The 23609-nt window shown below is 35.3% G+C and overlaps 1 protein-coding gene across 1 annotated transcript in view; it reads right to left on the bottom strand.

Annotated features, from left to right (window-relative positions):
* LOC118965952 (butyrophilin subfamily 1 member A1-like) overlaps positions 1 to 23226 on the bottom strand; it is a 62056-nt gene extending 38830 nt beyond the window's left edge. The window contains exon 1 of the mRNA XM_036987032.1: positions 22981 to 23226. Coding sequence (XP_036842927.1) covers positions 22981 to 23053 — 73 coding nt within the window. The 5' untranslated portion in view covers positions 23054 to 23226. The remainder of the gene's footprint in view (positions 1 to 22980) is intronic.
* Positions 23227 to 23609: the final 383 nt, after the last annotated feature.

The following is a 23609-nucleotide window of genomic DNA, read 5'->3' on the forward strand; positions in this document are numbered from 1 at the left end:
CTGTATTCTGACTAGATGGAGTTAAACTATATAACCTTCCTGTATTCTGACTAGATCAGATGGTGGTAAACTATATAACCTTCCTGTATTCTGACTAGGTGGAGGTAAACTATATAACATTCCTGTATTCTGACTAGATCAGATGGTAAACCATATAACCTTCCTGTATTCTGACTAGATGGAGGTAAACTATATAACCTTCCTGTATTCTGACTAGATCAGATGGAGTTAAACTATATAACCTTCCTGTATTCTGACTAGATGGTGGTAAACTATATAACCTTCCTGTATTCTGACTAGATGGAGTTAAACTATATAACCTTCCTGTATTCTGACTAGATCATATGGAGGTAAACTATATAACCTTCCTGTATTCTGACTAGATCAGATGGAGGTAAACTATATAACCTTCCTGTATTCTGACTAGATGGAGTTAAACTATATAACCTTCCTGTATTCTGACTAGATGGAGTTAAACTATATAACCTTCCTGTATTCTGACTAGATCAGATGGTGGTAAACTATATAACCTTCCTGTATTCTGACTAGATGGAGGTAAACTATATAACCTTCCTGTATTCTGACTAGATCAGATGGTAAACCATATAACCTTCCTGTATTCTGACTAGATGGAGGTAAACTATATAACCTTCCTGTATTCTGACTAGATCAGATGGAGTTAAACTATATAACCTTCCTGTATTCTGACTAGATGGTGGTAAACTATATAACCTTCCTGTATTCTGACTAGATGGAGTTAAACTATATAACCTTCCTGTATTCTGACTAGATCAGATGGAGGTAAACTATATAACGTTCCTGGATTCTGACTAGATCAGATGGTAAACCATATAACCTTCCTGTATTCTGACTAGATGGAGGTAAACTATATAACCTTCCTGTATTCTGACTAGATCAGATGGAGTTAAACTATATAACCTTCCTGTATTCTGACTAGATGGTGGTAAACTATATAACCTTCCTGTATTCTGACTAGATGGAGTAAAACTATATAACCTTCCTGTATTCTGACTAGATGGAGTTAAACTATATAACCTTCCTGTATTCTGACTAGATCAGATGGTGGTAAACTATATAACCTTCCTGTATTCTGACTAGGTGGAGGTAAACTATATAACCTTCCTGTATTCTGACTAGATCAAATGGAGTTAAACTATATAACCTTCCTGTATTCTGACTAGATGGTGGTAAACTATATAACCTTCCTGTATTCTGACTAGATGGAGTTAAACTATATAACCTTCCTGTATTCTGACTAGATCAGATGGAGGTAAACTATATAACCTTCCTGTATTCTGACTAGATCAGATGGAGGTAAACTATATAACCTTCCTGTATTCTGACTAGATGGAGTTAAACTATATAACCTTCCTGTATTCTGACTAGATGGAGTTAAACTATATAACCTTCCTGTATTCTGACTAGATCAGATGGAGGTAAACTATATAACCTTCCTGTATTCTTACTAGATCAGATGGAGTTAAACTATATAACCTTCCTGTATTCTGACTAGATGGAGTTAAACTATATAACCTTCCTGTATTCTGACTAGATGGAGTTAAACTATATAACCTTCCTGTATTATGACTAGATGGAGTTAAACTATATAACCTTCCTGTATTCTGACTACATCAGATGGAGGTAAACTATATAACCTTCCTGTATTCTTACTAGATCTGATGGAGTTAAACTATATAACCTTCCTATATTCTGACTAGATGGAATTAAACTATATAACCTTCCTGTATTCTGACTAGATGGAGTTAAACTATATAACCTTCCTGTATTCTGACTAGATGGTGGTAAACTATATAACCTTCCTGTATTCTGACTAGATGGAGGTAAACTATATAACCTTCCTGTAATCTGACTAGATCAGATGGTAAACCATATAACCTTCCTGTATTCTGACTAGATGGAGGTAAACTATATAACCTTCCTGTATTCTGACTAGATCAGATGGAGTTAAACTATATAACCTTCCTGTATTCTGACTAGATGGAGTTAAACTATATAACCTTCCTGTATTCTGACTAGATGGAGTAAAACTATATAACCTTCCTGTATTCTGACTAGATGGAGTTAAACTATATAACCTTCCTGTATTCTGACTAGATCAGATGGTGGTAAACTATATAACCTTCCTGTATTCTGACTAGATGGAGGTAAACTATATAACCTTCCTGTATTCTGACTAGATCAGATGGTAAACCATATAACCTTCCTGTATTCTGACTAAATGGAGGTAAACTATATAACCTTCCTGTATTCTGACTAGATCAGATGGAGTTAAACTATATAACCTTCCTGTATTCTGACTAGATGGTGGTAAACTATATAACCTTCCTGTATTCTGACTAGATGGAGTTAAACTATATAACCTTCCTGTATTCTGACTAGATCATATGGAGGTAAACTATATAACCTTCCTGTATTCTGACTAGATCAGATGGTAAACCATATAACCTTCCTGTATTCTGACTAGATGGAGGTAAACTATATAACCTTCCTGTATTCTGACTAGATCAGATGGAGTTAAACTATATAACCTTCCTGTATTCTGACTAGATGGTGGTAAACTATATAACCTTCCTGTATTCTGACTAGATGGAGTTAAACTATATAACCTTCCTGTATTCTGACTAGATCAGATGGAGGTAAACTATATAACCTTCCTGTATTCTGACTAGATCAGATGGAGGTAAACTATATAACCTTCCTGTATTCTGACTAGATGGAGTTAAACTATATAACCTTCCTGTATTCTGACTAGATGGAGTTAAACTATATAACCTTCCTGTATTCTGACTAGATCAGATGGTAAACCATATAACCTTCCTGTATTCTGACTAGATGGAGGTAAACTATATAACCTTCCTGTATTCTGACTAGATCAGATGGAGGTAAACTATATAACCTTCCTGTATTCTGACTAGATGGTGGTAAACTATATAACCTTCCTGTATTCTGACTAGATGGAGGTAAACTATATAACCTTCCTGTATTCTGACTAGATCAGATGGTAAACCTTATAACCTTCCTGTATTCTGACTAGATGGAGGTAAACTATATAACCTTCCTGTATTCTGACTAGATCAGATGGAGTTAAACTATATAACATTCCTGTATTCTGACTAGATGGTGGTAAACTATATAACCTTCCTGTATTCTGACTAGATGGAGTAAAACTATGTAACCTTCCTGTATTCTGACTAGATGGAGTTAAACTATATAACCTTCCTGTATTCTGACTAGATCAGATGGAGTTAAACTATATAACCTTCCTGTATTCTGACTAGATTGAGTTAAACTATATAACCTTCCTGTATTCTGACTAGATGGTGGTAAACTATATAACCTTCCTGTATTCTGACTAGATGGAGGTAAACTATATAACCTTCCTGTATTCTGACTAGATCAGATGGTAAACCATATAACCTTCCTGTATTCTGACTAGATGGAGGTAAACTATATAACCTTCCTGTATTCTGACTAGATCAGATAGCGTTAAACTATATAACCTTCCTGTATTCTGACTAGATGGTGGTAAACTATATAACCTTCCTGTATTCTGACTAGATGGAGTAAAACTATATAACCTTCCTGTATTCTGACTAGATGGAGTTAAACTATATAACCTTCCTGTATTCTGACTAGATCAGATGGTGGTAAACTATATAACCTTCCTGTATTCTGACTAGGTGGAGGTAAACTATATAACATTCCTGTATTCTGACTAGATCAGATGGAGTTAAACTATATAACCTTCCTGTATTCTGACTAGATGGTGGTAAACTATATAACCTTCCTGTATTCTGACTAGATGGAGTTAAACTATATAACCTTCCTGTATTCTGACTAGATCATATGGAGGTAAACTATATAACCTTCCTGTATTCTGACTAGATCAGATGGAGGTAAACTATATAACCTTCCTGTATTCTGACTAGATGGAGTTAAACTATATAACCTTCCTGTATTCTGACTAGATGGAGTTAAACTATATAACCTTCCTGTATTCTGACTAGATCAGATGGTGGTAAACTATATAACCTTCCTGTATTCTGACTAGATGGAGGTAAACTATATAACCTTCCTGTATTCTGACTAGATCAGATGGTAAACCATATAACCTTCCTGTATTCTGACTAGATGGAGGTAAACTATATAACTTTCCTGTATTCTGACTAGATCAGATGGAGTTAAACTATATAACCTTCCTGTATTCTGACTAGATGGTGGTAAACTATATAACCTTCCTGTATTCTGACTAGATGGAGTTAAACTATATAACCTTCCTGTATTCTGACTAGATCAGATGGAGGTAAACTATATAACGTTCCTGGATTCTGACTAGATCAGATGGTAAACCATATAACCTTCCTGTATTCTGACTAGATGGAGGTAAACTATATAACCTTCCTGTATTCTGACTAGATCAGATGGAGTTAAACTATATAACCTTCCTGTATTCTGACTAGATGGTGGTAAACTATATAACCTTCCTGTATTCTGACTAGATGGAGTAAAACTATATAACCTTCCTGTATTCTGACTAGATGGAGTTAAACTATATAACCTTCCTGTATTCTGACTAGATCAGATGGTGGTAAACTATATAACCTTCCTGTATTCTGACTAGGTGGAGGTAAACTATATAACATTCCTGTATTCTGACTAGATCAGATGGTAAACCATATAACCTTCCTGTATTCTGACTAGATGGAGGTAAACTATATAACCTTCCTGTATTCTGACTAGATCAAATGGAGTTAAACTATATAACCTTCCTGTATTCTGACTAGATGGTGGTAAACTATATAACCTTCCTGTATTCTGACTAGATGGAGTTAAACTATATAACCTTCCTGTATTCTGACTAGATCAGATGGAGGTAAACTATATAACCTTCCTGTATTCTGACTAGATCAGATGGAGGTAAACTATATAACCTTCCTGTATTCTGACTAGATGGAGTTAAACTATATAACCTTCCTGTATTCTGACTAGATCAGATGGAGGTAAACTATATAACCTTCCTGTATTCTTACTAGATCTGAAGGAGTTAAACTATATAACCTTCCTGTATTCTGACTAGATGGAGTTAAACTATATAACCTTCCTGTATTCTGACTAGATGGAGTTAAACTATATAACCTTCCTGTATTATGACTAGATGGAGTTAAACTATATAACCTTCCTGTATTCTGACTACATCAGATGGAGGTAAACTATATAACCTTCCTGTATTCTTATTAGATCTGATGGAGTTAAACTATATAACCTTCCTATATTCTGACTAGATGGAGTAAAACTATATAACCTTCCTGTATTCTGACTAGATGGAGTTAAACTATATAACCTTCCTGTATTCTGACTAGATCAGATGGTGGTAAACTATATAACCTTCCTGTATTCTGACTAGGTGGAGGTAAACTATATAACATTCCTGTATTCTGACTAGATCAGATGGAGTTAAACTATATAACCTTCCTGTATTCTGACTAGATGGTGGTAAACTATATAACCTTCCTGTATTCTGACTAGATGGAGTTAAACTATATAACCTTCCTGTATTCTGACTAGATCATATGGAGGTAAACTATATAACCTTCCTGTATTCTGACTAGATCAGATGGAGGTAAACTATATAACCTTCCTGTATTCTGACTAGATGGAGTTAAACTATATAACCTTCCTGTATTCTGACTAGATCAGATGGTGGTAAACTATATAACCTTCCTGTATTCTGACTAGATGGAGGTAAACTATATAACCTTCCTGTATTCTGACTAGATCAGATGGTAAACCATATAACCTTCCTGTATTCTGACTAGATGGAGGTAAACTATATAACCTTCCTGTATTCTGACTAGATCAGATGGAGTTAAACTATATAACCTTCCTGTATTCTGACTAGATGGTGGTAAACTATATAACCTTCCTGTATTCTGACTAGATGGAGTTAAACTATATAACCTTCCTGTATTCTGACTAGATCAGATGGAGGTAAACTATATAACGTTCCTGGATTCTGACTAGATCAGATGGTAAACCATATAACCTTCCTGTATTCTGACTAGATGGAGGTAAACTATATAACCTTCCTGTATTCTGACTAGATCAGATGGAGTTAAACTATATAACCTTCCTGTATTCTGACTAGATGGTGGTAAACTATATAACCTTCCTGTATTCTGACTAGATGGAGTAAAACTATATAACCTTCCTGTATTCTGACTAGATGGAGTTAAACTATATAACCTTCCTGTATTCTGACTAGATCAGATGGTGGTAAACTATATAACCTTCCTGTATTCTGACTAGGTGGAGGTAAACTATATAACATTCCTGTATTCTGACTAGATCAGATGGTAAACCATATAACCTTCCTGTATTCTGACTAGATGGAGGTAAACTATATAACCTTCCTGTATTCTGACTAGATCAAATGGAGTTAAACTATATAACCTTCCTGTATTCTGACTAGATGGTGGTAAACTATATAACCTTCCTGTATTCTGACTAGATGGAGTTAAACTATATAACCTTCCTGTATTCTGACTAGATCAGATGGAGGTAAACTATATAACCTTCCTGTATTCTGACTAGATCAGATGGAGGTAAACTATATAACCTTCCTGTATTCTGACTAGATGGAGTTAAACTATATAACCTTCCTGTATTCTGACTAGATCAGATGGAGGTAAACTATATAACCTTCCTGTATTCTTACTAGATCTGATGGAGTTAAACTATATAACCTTCCTGTATTCTGACTAGATGGAGTTAAACTATATAACCTTCCTGTATTCTGACTAGATGGAGTTAAACTATATAACCTTCCTGTATTATGACTAGATGGAGTTAAACTATATAACCTTCCTGTATTCTGACTACATCAGATGGAGGTAAACTATATAACCTTCCTGTATTCTTATTAGATCTGATGGAGTTAAACTATATAACCTTCCTATATTCTGACTAGATGGAATTAAACTATATAACCTTCCTGTATTCTGACTAGATGGTGGTAAACTATATAACCTTCCTGTATTCTGACTAGATGGAGGTAAACTATATAACCTTACTGTATTCTGACTAGATCAGATGGTAAACCATATAACCTTCCTGTATTCTGACTAGATGGAGGTAAACTATATAACCTTCCTGTATTCTGACTAGATCAGATGGAGTTAAACTATATAACCTTCCTGTATTCTGACTAGATGGAGTTAAACTATATAACCTTCCTGTATTCTGACTAGATGGAGTAAAACTATATAACCTTCCTGTATTCTGACTAGATGGAGTTAAACTATATAACCTTCCTGTATTCTGACTAGATCAGATGGTGGTAAACTATATAACCTTCCTGTATTCTGACTAGATGGAGGTAAACTATATAACCTTCCTGTATTCTGACTAGATCAGATGGTAAACCATATAACCTTCCTGTATTCTGACTAGATGGAGGTAAACTATATAACCTTCCTGTATTCTGACTAGATCAGATGGAGTTAAACTATATAACCTTCCTGTATTCTGACTAGATGGTGGTAAACTATATAACCTTCCTGTATTCTGACTAGATGGAGTTAAACTATATAACCTTCCTGTATTCTGAATAGATCATATGGAGGTAAACTATATAACCTTCCTGTATTCTGACTAGATGGAGTTAAACTATATAACCTTCCTGTATTCTGACTAGATCAGATGGAGGTAAACTATATAACCTTCCTGTATTCTGACTAGATCAGATGGAGGTAAACTATATAACCTTCCTGTATTCTGACTAGATGGAGTTAAACTATATAACCTTCCTGTATTCTGACTAGATGGAGTTAAACTATATAACCTTCCTGTATTCTGACTAGATGGAGGTAAACTATATAACCTTCCTGTAATCTGACTAGATCAGATGGTAAACCATATAACCTTCCTGTATTCTGACTAGATGGAGGTAAACTATATAACCTTCCTGTATTCTGACTAGATCAGATGGAGTTAAACTATATAACCTTCCTGTATTCTGACTAGATGGAGTTAAACTATATAACCTTCCTGTATTCTGACTAGATGGAGTAAAACTATATAACCTTCCTGTATTCTGACTAGATGGAGTTAAACTATATAACCTTCCTGTATTCTGACTAGATCAGATGGTGGTAAACTATATAACCTTCCTGTATTCTGACTAGATGGAGGTAAACTATATAACCTTCCTGTATTCTGACTAGATCAGATGGTAAACCATATAACCTTCCTGTATTCTGACTAAATGGAGGTAAACTATATAACCTTCCTGTATTCTGACTAGATCAGATGGAGTTAAACTATATAACCTTCCTGTATTCTGACTAGATGGTGGTAAACTATATAACCTTCCTGTATTCTGACTAGATGGAGTTAAACTATATAACCTTCCTGTATTCTGACTAGATCATATGGAGGTAAACTATATAACCTTCCTGTATTCTGACTAGATCAGATGGTAAACCATATAACCTTCCTGTATTCTGACTAGATGGAGGTAAACTATATAACCTTCCTGTATTCTGACTAGATCAGATGGAGTTAAACTATATAACCTTCCTGTATTCTGACTAGATGGTGGTAAACTATATAACCTTCCTGTATTCTGACTAGATGGAGTTAAACTATATAACCTTCCTGTATTCTGACTAGATCAGATGGAGGTAAACTATATAACCTTCCTGTATTCTGACTAGATCAGATGGAGGTAAACTATATAACCTTCCTGTATTCTGACTAGATGGAGTTAAACTATATAACCTTCCTGTATTCTGACTAGATGGAGTTAAACTATATAACCTTCCTGTATTCTGACTAGATCAGATGGTAAACCATATAACCTTCCTGTATTCTGACTAGATGGAGGTAAACTATATAACCTTCCTGTATTCTGACTAGATCAGATGGAGGTAAACTATATAACCTTCCTGTATTCTGACTAGATGGTGGTAAACTATATAACCTTCCTGTATTCTGACTAGATGGAGGTAAACTATATAACCTTCCTGTATTCTGACTAGATCAGATGGTAAACCTTATAACCTTCCTGTATTCTGACTAGATGGAGGTAAACTATATAACCTTCCTGTATTCTGACTAGATCAGATGGAGTTAAACTATATAACATTCCTGTATTCTGACTAGATGGTGGTAAACTATATAACCTTCCTGTATTCTGACTAGATGGAGTAAAACTATGTAACCTTCCTGTATTCTGACTAGATGGAGTTAAACTATATAACCTTCCTGTATTCTGACTAGATCAGATGGAGTTAAACTATATAACCTTCCTGTATTCTGACTAGATTGAGTTAAACTATATAACCTTCCTGTATTCTGACTAGATGGTGGTAAACTATATAACCTTCCTGTATTCTGACTAGATGGAGGTAAACTATATAACCTTCCTGTATTCTGACTAGATCAGATGGTAAACCATATAACCTTCCTGTATTCTGACTAGATGGAGGTAAACTATATAACCTTCCTGTATTCTGACTAGATCAGATAGCGTTAAACTATATAACCTTCCTGTATTCTGACTAGATGGTGGTAAACTATATAACCTTCCTGTATTCTGACTAGATGGAGTAAAACTATATAACCTTCCTGTATTCTGACTAGATGGAGTTAAACTATATAACCTTCCTGTATTCTGACTAGATCAGATGGTGGTAAACTATATAACCTTCCTGTATTCTGACTAGGTGGAGGTAAACTATATAACATTCCTGTATTCTGACTAGATCAGATGGAGTTAAACTATATAACCTTCCTGTATTCTGACTAGATGGTGGTAAACTATATAACCTTCCTGTATTCTGACTAGATGGAGTTAAACTATATAACCTTCCTGTATTCTGACTAGATCATATGGAGGTAAACTATATAACCTTCCTGTATTCTGACTAGATCAGATGGAGGTAAACTATATAACCTTCCTGTATTCTGACTAGATGGAGTTAAACTATATAACCTTCCTGTATTCTGACTAGATGGAGTTAAACTATATAACCTTCCTGTATTCTGACTAGATCAGATGGTGGTAAACTATATAACCTTCCTGTATTCTGACTAGATGGAGGTAAACTATATAACCTTCCTGTATTCTGACTAGATCAGATGGTAAACCATATAACCTTCCTGTATTCTGACTAGATGGAGGTAAACTATATAACCTTCCTGTATTCTGACTAGATCAGATGGAGTTAAACTATATAACCTTCCTGTATTCTGACTAGATGGTGGTAAACTATATAACCTTCCTGTATTCTGACTAGATGGAGTTAAACTATATAACCTTCCTGTATTCTGACTAGATCAGATGGAGGTAAACTATATAACGTTCCTGGATTCTGACTAGATCAGATGGTAAACCATATAACCTTCCTGTATTCTGACTAGATGGAGGTAAACTATATAACCTTCCTGTATTCTGACTAGATCAGATGGAGTTAAACTATATAACCTTCCTGTATTCTGACTAGATGGTGGTAAACTATATAACCTTCCTGTATTCTGACTAGATGGAGTAAAACTATATAACCTTCCTGTATTCTGACTAGATGGAGTTAAACTATATAACCTTCCTGTATTCTGACTAGATCAGATGGTGGTAAACTATATAACCTTCCTGTATTCTGACTAGGTGGAGGTAAACTATATAACATTCCTGTATTCTGACTAGATCAGATGGTAAACCATATAACCTTCCTGTATTCTGACTAGATGGAGGTAAACTATATAACCTTCCTGTATTCTGACTAGATCAAATGGAGTTAAACTATATAACCTTCCTGTATTCTGACTAGATGGTGGTAAACTATATAACCTTCCTGTATTCTGACTAGATGGAGTTAAACTATATAACCTTCCTGTATTCTGACTAGATCAGATGGAGGTAAACTATATAACCTTCCTGTATTCTGACTAGATCAGATGGAGGTAAACTATATAACCTTCCTGTATTCTGACTAGATGGAGTTAAACTATATAACCTTCCTGTATTCTGACTAGATCAGATGGAGGTAAACTATATAACCTTCCTGTATTCTTACTAGATCTGATGGAGTTAAACTATATAACCTTCCTGTATTCTGACTAGATGGAGTTAAACTATATAACCTTCCTGTATTCTGACTAGATGGAGTTAAACTATATAACCTTCCTGTATTATGACTAGATGGAGTTAAACTATATAACCTTCCTGTATTCTGACTACATCAGATGGAGGTAAACTATATAACCTTCCTGTATTCTTATTAGATCTGATGGAGTTAAACTATATAACCTTCCTATATTCTGACTAGATGGAGTAAAACTATATAACCTTCCTGTATTCTGACTAGATGGAGTTAAACTATATAACCTTCCTGTATTCTGACTAGATCAGATGGTGGTAAACTATATAACCTTCCTGTATTCTGACTAGGTGGAGGTAAACTATATAACATTCCTGTATTCTGACTAGATCAGATGGAGTTAAACTATATAACCTTCCTGTATTCTGACTAGATGGTGGTAAACTATATAACCTTCCTGTATTCTGACTAGATGGAGTTAAACTATATAACCTTCCTGTATTCTGACTAGATCATATGGAGGTAAACTATATAACCTTCCTGTATTCTGACTAGATCAGATGGAGGTAAACTATATAACCTTCCTGTATTCTGACTAGATGGAGTTAAACTATATAACCTTCCTGTATTCTGACTAGATCAGATGGTGGTAAACTATATAACCTTCCTGTATTCTGACTAGATGGAGGTAAACTATATAACCTTCCTGTATTCTGACTAGATCAGATGGTAAACCATATAACCTTCCTGTATTCTGACTAGATGGAGGTAAACTATATAACCTTCCTGTATTCTGACTAGATCAGATGGAGTTAAACTATATAACCTTCCTGTATTCTGACTAGATGGTGGTAAACTATATAACCTTCCTGTATTCTGACTAGATGGAGTTAAACTATATAACCTTCCTGTATTCTGACTAGATCAGATGGAGGTAAACTATATAACGTTCCTGGATTCTGACTAGATCAGATGGTAAACCATATAACCTTCCTGTATTCTGACTAGATGGAGGTAAACTATATAACCTTCCTGTATTCTGACTAGATCAGATGGAGTTAAACTATATAACCTTCCTGTATTCTGACTAGATGGTGGTAAACTATATAACCTTCCTGTATTCTGACTAGATGGAGTAAAACTATATAACCTTCCTGTATTCTGACTAGATGGAGTTAAACTATATAACCTTCCTGTATTCTGACTAGATCAGATGGTGGTAAACTATATAACCTTCCTGTATTCTGACTAGGTGGAGGTAAACTATATAACATTCCTGTATTCTGACTAGATCAGATGGTAAACCATATAACCTTCCTGTATTCTGACTAGATGGAGGTAAACTATATAACCTTCCTGTATTCTGACTAGATCAAATGGAGTTAAACTATATAACCTTCCTGTATTCTGACTAGATGGTGGTAAACTATATAACCTTCCTGTATTCTGACTAGATGGAGTTAAACTATATAACCTTCCTGTATTCTGACTAGATCAGATGGAGGTAAACTATATAACCTTCCTGTATTCTGACTAGATCAGATGGAGGTAAACTATATAACCTTCCTGTATTCTGACTAGATGGAGTTAAACTATATAACCTTCCTGTATTCTGACTAGATCAGATGGAGGTAAACTATATAACCTTCCTGTATTCTTACTAGATCTGATGGAGTTAAACTATATAACCTTCCTGTATTCTGACTAGATGGAGTTAAACTATATAACCTTCCTGTATTCTGACTAGATGGAGTTAAACTATATAACCTTCCTGTATTATGACTAGATGGAGTTAAACTATATAACCTTCCTGTATTCTGACTACATCAGATGGAGGTAAACTATATAACCTTCCTGTATTCTTACTAGATCTGATGGAGTTAAACTATATAACCTTCCTGTATTCTGACTAGATGGAGTTAAACTATATAACCTTCCTATATTCTGACTAGATGGAATTAAACTATATAACCTTCCTGTATTCTGACTAGATGGTGGTAAACTATATAACCTTCCTGTATTCTGACTAGATGGAGGTAAACTATATAACCTTACTGTATTCTGACTAGATCAGATGGTAAACCATATAACCTTCCTGTATTCTGACTAGATGGAGGTAAACTATATAACCTTCCTGTATTCTGACTAGATCAGATGGAGTTAAACTATATAACCTTCCTGTATTCTGACTAGATGGAGTTAAACTATATAACCTTCCTGTATTCTGACTAGATGGAGTAAAACTATATAACCTTCCTGTATTCTGACTAGATGGAGTTAAACTATATAACCTTCCTGTATTCTGACTAGATCAGATGGTGGTAAACTATATAACCTTCCTGTATTCTGACTAGATGGAGGTAAACTATATAACCTTCCTGTATTCTGACTAGATCAGATGGTAAACCATATAACCTTCCTGTATTCTGACTAGATGGAGGTAAACTATATAACCTTCCTGTATTCTGACTAGATCAGATGGAGTTAAACTATATAACCTTCCTGTATTCTGACTAGATGGTGGTAAACTATATAACCTTCCTGTATTCTGACTAGATGGAGTTAAACTATATAACCTTCCTGTATTCTGAATAGATCATATGGAGGTAAACTATATAACCTTCCTGTATTCTGACTAGATGGAGTTAAACTATATAACCTTCCTGTATTCTGACTAGATGGAGTTAAACTATATAACCTTCCTGTATTCTGACTAGATCAGATGGTGGTAAACTATATAACCTTCCTGTATTCTGACTAGATGGAGGTAAACTATATAACCTTCCTGTATTCTGACTAGATCAGATGGTAAACCATATAACCTTCCTGTATTCTGACTAGATGGAGGTAAACTATATAACCTTCCTGTATTCTGACTAGATCAGATGGAGTTAAACTATATAACCTTCCTGTATTCTGACTAGATGGTGGTAAACTATATAACCTTCCTGTATTCTGACTAGATGGAGTTAAACTATATAACCTTCCTGTATTCTGACTAGATCAGATGGAGGTAAACTATATAACCTTCCTGTATTCTGACTAGATCAGATGGAGGTAAACTATATAACCTTCCTGTATTCTGACTAGATGGAGTTAAACTATATAACCTTCCTGTATTCTGACTAGATGGAGTTAAACTATATAACCTTCCTGTATTCTGACTAGATCAGATGGTAAACCATATAACCTTCCTGTATTCTGACTAGATGGAGGTAAACTATATAACCTTCCTGTATTCTGACTAGATGGAGTTAAACTATATAACCTTCCTGTATTCTGACTAGATCAGATGGAGTTAAACTATATAACCTTCCTGTATTCTGACTAGATGGTGGTAAACTATATAACCTTCCTGTATTCTGACTAGATGGAGTTAAACTATATAACCTTCCTGTATTCTGACTAGATCAGATGGAGGTAAACTATATAACCTTCCTGTATTCTGACTAGATCAGATGGAGGTAAACTATATAACCTTCCTGTATTCTGACTAGATGGAGTTAAACTATATAACCTTCCTGTATTCTGACTAGATGGAGTTAAACTATATAACCTTCCTGTATTCTGACTAGATCAGATGGTAAACCATATAACCTTCCTGTATTCTGACTAGATGGAGGTAAACTATATAACCTTCCTGTATTCTGACTAGATCAAATGGAGTTAAACTATATAACCTTCCTGTATTCTGACTAGATGGTGGTAAACTATATAACCTTCCTGTATTCTGACTAGATGGAGTTAAACTATATAACCTTCCTGTATTCTGACTAGATCAGATGGAGGTAAACTATATAACCTTCCTGTATTCTGACTAGATCAGATGGAGGTAAACTATATAACCTTCCTGTATTCTGACTAGATGGAGTTAAACTATATAACCTTCCTGTATTCTGACTAGATCAGATGGAGGTAAACTATATAACCTTCCTGTATTCTTACTAGATCTGATGGAGTTAAACTATATAACCTTCCTGTATTCTGACTAGATGGAGTTAAACTATATAACCTTCCTGTATTCTGACTAGATGGAGTTAAACTATATAACCTTCCTGTATTATGACTAGATGGAGTTAAACTATATAACCTTCATGTATTCTGACTACATCAGATGGAGGTAAACTATATAACCTTCCTGTATTCTTATTAGATCTGATGGAGTTAAACTATATAACCTTCCTATATTCTGACTAGATGGAATTAAACTATATAACCTTCCTGTATTCTGACTAGATGGTGGTAAACTATATAACCTTCCTGTATTCTGACTAGATGGAGGTAAACTATATAACCTTACTGTATTCTGACTAGATCAGATGGTAAACCATATAACCTTCCTGTATTCTGACTAGATGGAGGTAAACTATATAACCTTCCTGTATTCTGACTAGATGGAGTTAAACTATATAACCTTCCTGTATTCTGACTAGATGGAGTAAAACTATATAACCTTCCTGTATTCTGACTAGATGGAGTTAAACTATATAACCTTCCTGTATTCTGACTAGATCAGATGGTGGTAAACTATATAACCTTCCTGTATTCTGACTAGATGGAGGTAAACTATATAACCTTCCTGTATTCTGACTAGATCAGATGGTAAACCATATAACCTTCCTGTATTCTGACTAGATGGAGGTAAACTATATAACCTTCCTGTAGTCTGACTAGATCAGATGGAGTTAAACTACATAACCTTCCTGTATTCTGACTAGATGGTGGTAAACTATATAACCTTCCTGTATTCTGACTAGATGGAGTTAAACTATATAACCTTCCTGTATTCTGAATAGATCATATGGAGGTAAACTATATAACCTTCCTGTATTCTGACTAGATGGAGTTAAACTATATAACCTTCCTGTATTCTGACTAGATGGAGTTAAACTATATAACCTTCCTGTATTCTGACTAGATCAGATGGTGGTAAACTATATAACCTTCCTGTATTCTGACTAGATGGAGGTAAACTATATAACCTTCCTGTATTCTGACTAGATCAGATGGTAAACCATATAACCTTCCTGTATTCTGACTAGATGGAGGTAAACTATATAACCTTCCTGTATTCTGACTAGATCAGATGGAGTTAAACTATATAACCTTCCTGTATTCTGACTAGATGGTGGTAAACTATATAACCTTCCTGTATTCTGACTAGATGGAGTTAAACTATATAACCTTCCTGTATTCTGACTAGATCAGATGGAGGTAAACTATGTAACCTTCCTGTATTCTGACTAGATCAGATGGAGGTAAACTATATAACCTTCCTGTATTCTGACTAGATGGAGTTAAACTATATAACCTTCCTGTATTCTGACTAGATGGAGTTAAACTATATAACCTTCCTGTATTCTGACTAGATCAGATGGTAAACCATATAACCTTCCTGTATTCTGACTAGATGGAGGTAAACTATATAACCTTCCTGTATTCTGACTAGATCAGATGGAGGTAAACTATATAACCTTCCTGTATTCTGACTAGATGGTGGTAAACTATATAACCTTCCTGTATTCTGACTAGATAGAGGTAAACTATATAACCTTCCTGTATTCTGACTAGATCAGATGGTAAACCATATAACCTTCCTGTATTCTGACTAGATGGAGGTAAACTATATAACCTTCCTGTATTCTGACTAGATCAGATGGAGTTAAACTATATAACATTCCTGTATTCTGACTAGATGGTGGTAAACTATATAACCTTCCTGTATTCTGACTAGATGGAGTAAAACTATGTAACCTTCCTGTATTCTGACTAGATGGAGTTAAACTATATAACCTTCCTGTATTATGACTAGATCAGATGGTAAACCATATAACCTTCCTGTATTCTGACTAGATGGAGGTAAACTATATAACCTTCCTGTATTCTGACTAGATCAGATGGTAAACCATATAACCCTCCTGTATTCTGACTAGATGGAGGTAAACTATATAACCTTCCTGTATTCTGACTAGATCAGATGGAGTTAAACTATATAACATTCCTGTATTCTGACTAGATGGTGGTAAACTATATAACCTTCCTGTATTCTGACTAGATGGAGTAAAACTATGTAACCTTCCTGTATTCTGACTAGATGGAGTTAAACTATATAACCTTCCTGTATTATGACTAGATCAGATGGTAAACCATATAACCTTCCTGTATTCTGACTAGATGGAGGTAAACTATATAACCTTCCTGTATTCTGACTAGATGGTGGTAAACTATATAACCTTCCTGTATTCTGACTAGATGGAGTTAAACTATATAACCTTCCTGTATTCTGATTAGATGGAGGTAAACTATATAACCTTCCTGTATTCTGACTAGATGGAGTTAAGCTATATAACCTTCCTATATTCTGACTAGATGGAGTTAAACTATATAACCTTCCTGTATTCTGACTAGATTGAGTTAAACTATATAACCTTCCTGTATTCTGACTAGATGGTGGTAAACTATATAACCTTCCTGTATTCTGACTAGATGGAGGTAAACTATATAACCTTCCTGTATTCTGACTAGATCAGATGGTAAACCATATAACCTTCCTGTATTCTGACTAGATGGAGGTAAACTATATAACCTTCCTGTATTCTGACTAGATCAGATGGAGTTAAACTATATAACCTTCCTGTAACCTGACTAGATGGTGGTAAACTATATAACCTTCCTGTATTCTGACTAGATGGAGGTAAACTATATAACCTTCCTGTAGTCTGACTAGATGGAGTTAAACTATATAACCTTCCTGTATTCTGACTAGATCAGATGGAGTTAAACTATATAACCTTCCTGTATCCTGACTAGATGGTGGTAAACTATATAACCTTCCTGTATTCTGACTAGATCAGATGGAGTTAAACTATATAACCTTCCTGTATCCTGACTAGATGGTGGTAAACTATATAACCTTCCTGTATTCTGACTAGATGGAGGTAAACTATATAACCTTCCTGTATTCTGACTAGATGGAGTTAAACTATATAACCTTCCTGTATTCTGACTAGATCAGATGGTGGTAAACTATATAACCTTCCTGTATTCTGACTAGATGGAGGTAAACTATATAACCTTCCTGTATTCTGACTAGATCAGATGGTAAACCATATAACCTTCCTGTATTCTGACTAGATGGAGGTAAACTATATAACCTTCCTGTATTCTGACTAGATCAGATGGAGTTAAACTATATAACCTTCCTGTATTCTGACTAGATGGTGGTAAACTATATAACCTTCCTGTATTCTGACTAGATGGAGTAAAACTATATAACCTTCCTGTATTCTGACTAGATCAGATGGTAAACCATATAACCTTCCTGTATTCTGACTAGATGGAGGTAAACTATATAACCTTCCTGTATTCTGACTAGATCAGATGGAGTTAAACTATATAACCTTCCTGTATCCTGACTAGATGGTGGTAAACTATATAACCTTCCTGTATTCTGACTAGATGGAGGTAAACTATATAACCTTCCTGTATTCTGACTAGATGGAGTTAAACTATATAACCTTCCTGTATTCTGACTAGATCAGATGGAGTTAAACTATATAACCTTCCTGTATCCTGACTAGATGGTGGTAAACTATATAACCTTCCTGTATTCTGACTAGATGGAGGTAAACTATATAACCTTCCTGTATTCTGACTAGATCAGATGGTGGTAAACTATATAACCTTCCTGTATTCTGACTAGATGGAGGTAAACTATATAACCTTCCTGTATTCTGACTAGATCAGATGGAGTTAAACTGTATAACCTTCCTGTATTCTGACTAGATGGAGGTAAACTATATAACCTTCCTGTATTCTGACTAGATCAGATGGAGTTAAACTATATAACCTTCCTGTATTCTGACTAGATGGTGGTAAACTATATAACCTTCCCGTATTCTGACTAGATGGAGTTAAACTATATAACCTTCCTGTATTCTGACTAGATCAGATGGAGGTAAACTATATAACCTTCCTGTATTCTGACTAGATCAGATGGAGGTAAACTAAATAACCTTCCTGTATTCTGACTAGATGGAGTTAAACTATATAACCTTCCTGTATTCTGACTAGATCAGATGGTGGTAAACTATATAACCTTCCTGTATTCTGACTAGATGGAGGTAAACTATATAACCTTCCTGTATTCTGACTAGATCAGATGGTAAACCATATAACCTTCCTGTATTCTGACTAGATGGAGGTAAACTATATAACCTTCCTGTATTCTGACTAGATCAGATGGTGGTAAACTATATAACCTTCCTGTTTTCTGACTAGATGGAGGTAAACTATATAACCTTCCTGTATTCTGACTAGATCAGATGGTAAACCATATAACCTTCCTGTATTCTGACTAGATGGAAGTAAACTATATAACCTTCCTGTATTCTGACTAAATCAGATGGAGTTAAACTATATAACCTTCCTGTATTCTGACTAGATGGTGGTAAACTATATAACCTTCCTGTATTCTGACTAGATGGAGTAAAACTATATAACCTTCCTGTATTCTGACTAGATGGAGTTAAACTATATAACCTTCCTGTATTCTGGCTAGATGGAAGTAAACTATATAACCTTCCTGTATTCTGACTAAATCAGATGGAGTTAAACTATATAACCTTCCTGTATTCTGACTAGATGGTGGTAAACTATATAACCTTCCTGTATTCTGACTAGATGGAGTAAAACTATATAACCTTCCTGTATTCTGACTAGATGGAGGTAAACTATATAACCTTCATGTATTCTGACTAGATCAGATGGTAAACCATATAACCCTCCTGTATTCTGACTAGATGGAGGTAAACTATATAACCTTCCTGTATTCTGACTAGATCAGATGGAGTTAAACTATATAACCTTCCTGTATTCTGACTAGATGGTGGTAAACTATATAACCTTCCTGTATTCTGACTAGATGGAGTTAAACTATATAACCTTCCTGTATTCTGATTAGATCAGATGGAGGTAAACTATATAACCTTCCTGTATTCTGACTAGATGGAGTTAAACTATATAACCTTCCTATATTCTGACTAGATGGAGTTAAACTATATAACCTTCCTGTATTCTGACTAGATGGTGGTAAACTATATAACCTTCCTGTATTCTGACTAGATGGAGGTAAACTATATAACCTTCCTGTATTCTGACTAGATCAGATGGTAAACCATATAACCTTCCTGTATTCTGACTAGATGGAGGTAAACTATATAACCTTCCTGTATTCTGACTAGATCAGATGGAGTTAAACTATATAACCTTCCTGTATCCTGACTAGATGGTGGTAAACTATATAACCTTCCTGTATTCTGACTAGATGGAGTTAAACTATATAACCTTCCTGTATTCTGACTAGATCAGATGGTGGTAAACTATATAACCTTCCTGTATTCTGACTAGATGGAGGTAAACTATATAACCTTCCTGTATTCTGACTAGATCAGATGGAGTTAAACTATATAACCTTCCTGTATTCTGACTAGATGGAGTTAAACTATATAACCTTCCTGTATTCTGACTAGATCAGATGGTGTTAAACTATATAACCTTCCTGTATTCTGCCTAGATCAGATGGTGTTAAACTATATAACCTTCCTGTATTCTGACTAGATCAGATGGTGGTAAACTATATAACCTTCCTGTATTCCGACTAGATCAGATGTAGTTAAACTATATAACCTTCCTGTATTCTGACTAGATCAGATGGTGTTAAACGATATAACCTTCCTGTATTCTGTCTAGATGGTGTTAAACTATATAACCTTCCTGTATTCTGACTAGATCAGATGGTGGTAAACTATATAACCTTCCTGTATTCTGACTAGATCAGATGGAGGTAAACTATATAACCTTCCTGTATTCTGATTAGATGGAGTTAAACTATATAACCTTCCTGTATTCTGACTAGATCAGATGGAGTTAAAATATATAACCTTCCTGTATTCGGACTAGATCAGATGGTGGTAAACTATATAACCTTCCTGTATTCTGACTAGATCAGATGGTGTTAAACTATATAACCTTCCTGTATTCTGACTAGATCAGATGGAGTTAAACTATATAACCTTCCTGTATTCTGACTAGATCAGATGGAGGTAAACTATTTAAACCTTCCTGTATTCTGACTAGATCAGATGGTGGTAAACTATATAACCTTCCTGTATTCTGACTAGATCAGATGGTGGTAAACTATATAACCTGCCTGTATTCTGACTAGATGGTGTTAAACTATATAACATTCCTGTATTCTGACTAGATCAGATGGAGTTAAACTATATAACCTTCCTGTATTCTGACTAGATGGAGTTAAACTATATAACCTTCCTGTATTCTGACTAGATCAGATGGAGTTAAACTATATAACCTTCCTGTATTCTGACTAGATCAGATGGTGTTAAACTATATAACCTTCCTGTATTCTGACTAGATCAGATGGAGTTAAACTATAGACCTTCCTGTATTCTGACTAGATGGAGGTAAACTATATAACCTTCCTGTATTCTGACTAGCTGGAGGTAAACTATATAACCTTCCTGTATTCTGACTAGATGGAGTTAAACTATATAACCTTCCTGTATTCTGACTAGATGGTGTTAAACTATATGTGTCAGAGGAAACACAGGAGTCGCAAGGGCAAGATGAGATATCCCAGTCGGCCCTAACATGGACGACACTGGCCCAATTGTGCACCGCCCCATGAGCCTCGCGGTCACGGCCGGCTGCGACAGAGCCTGCTGATGCAAGCTACGATTTTAATCTCACACAAATTTGACATACTTTGACATTTCAATAGCTCCTTGGTCATGTGACCTACTGACTTCAAACAAGGGCAAGCAAATGATTGAAAGGGGTGATTATGGGCCTCCTGGGTGGCAATATAGGGTGTGCAATATAGAAGGGTAGTCAGTAGACATTCTGAACCTTGTTTGAGGTCAGTAGGTCACATTACCAAGGTGCTATTGAATTTAGAAACATTGAAAAACATTGAAAATGTGAAATTGTGTAGATGAAAATGGACAAACTAAAGGGTGTGCAATGTGTAGGCCCACTGAGTGGACATTCTGAAACTTGTTTGAAGGCACTAGGTCACATGACCAGGGAGCTATTGAAATTAAAAAATATAAATAATTTAAAATTGTGCGACATGTAAATCGACAAAAAGTGTTTGCATTGTGTGTCTATGCCATCGCGTTAGCTTGAACCAGTTTTGAAAGTTTTAGGAGTAATGGTTAAAGAGCTGTTGAAATTAGAAAAATGTGATTTGTCACTATGTTGACGGTCCCTAACTGCTGTTGGTGGAGTAAGGAAAACTACAGGCGAATATCAAACCTGAATCCGTCTTTACTTCTGTTGGCAACCGGTAGAGACGTTAAAACCGGTGTAATGTGTTCTCTCCATCTTCGGTGTAAAACGTCTCCTCTTTCTAGTCATAAACATGGCTACACTTCCTTTAGCCCAACAATTTAACATCCTCTACTTTATGTATCGCCACGTCGATACAGCTACGATTTTCGTAACAAGTTAGGAGAGCATTTTCGCTAACACTTTACCTAAACTTAACTAATTATCCTAACCTACATCGTAAATTCTCCTAACCTGCTACGAAAAAGTCACTGTTGTATCGAAGTATCGTGAAAACAGTGTTTCTACCCTACAGCACCACACCCAAACTACCCCGTCTGATCAGACGAAAAGACGAAAAGATCTACAATTCCTGCACTCGGTTATGATCCTGCACTTGAATTCTCCCCGTTTCTTTCTTGTTAATATTATGTTCAGATAATAAAATATCCTACAGGCTAAATAATGAAGGAATAATGTTGTGTCCTACCTGTCGTTATCAATGAAACACTGATGAACAGAATCCCAAAACACCAGACCGCCGAGGTCGGAAAGGTCTTCATTTCACGAACAAAACCAGTCTGACTCCAAGGTAAAGCTGTTTGTAACTGGTCAATAAAACTATTAGGAGTTTAGAAAAATAAACCAAAACAGTTGAAAGGCGAATTTGGCAACGAACAGAATGTAACACGACGTCTGTTACAGAAATAACGGAGGAAAAGGGAGGTGGAGTTTCACACTTTACTTTCACTTTCACTTACAGTACTTCTAGTTGAATATCATCTCGCGATATCTAGATCCATCTAGTGCTCTGATATGGACATTAACTTCATGTCATCTCGCGATATCTAACTCCATCTAGTGTTCTGATACGGACATTAACTTTACGTCATCTCGCGATATCAGAACACTAGCTCGGTCTAGTGTTCTGATATGGACATTAACTTCATGCCAAATGTTCTAGAACAAATGTGAATCATGAAATAAATGTGACAACAACAGTGCGACCCGTCATTCAGGGCAGATGGGACTCTGTTTTTAGCTAACAGAAATGCTTGGACACATCTACCCATTCAAGGGTTTTTCTTTACTCTTACTATTTTCTACATTGTAGAATAG

Source organism: Oncorhynchus mykiss, chromosome 9, assembly GCF_013265735.2.
Source record: "Oncorhynchus mykiss isolate Arlee chromosome 9, USDA_OmykA_1.1, whole genome shotgun sequence".
Taxonomy (NCBI): Eukaryota; Metazoa; Chordata; class Actinopteri; order Salmoniformes; family Salmonidae; genus Oncorhynchus; species Oncorhynchus mykiss.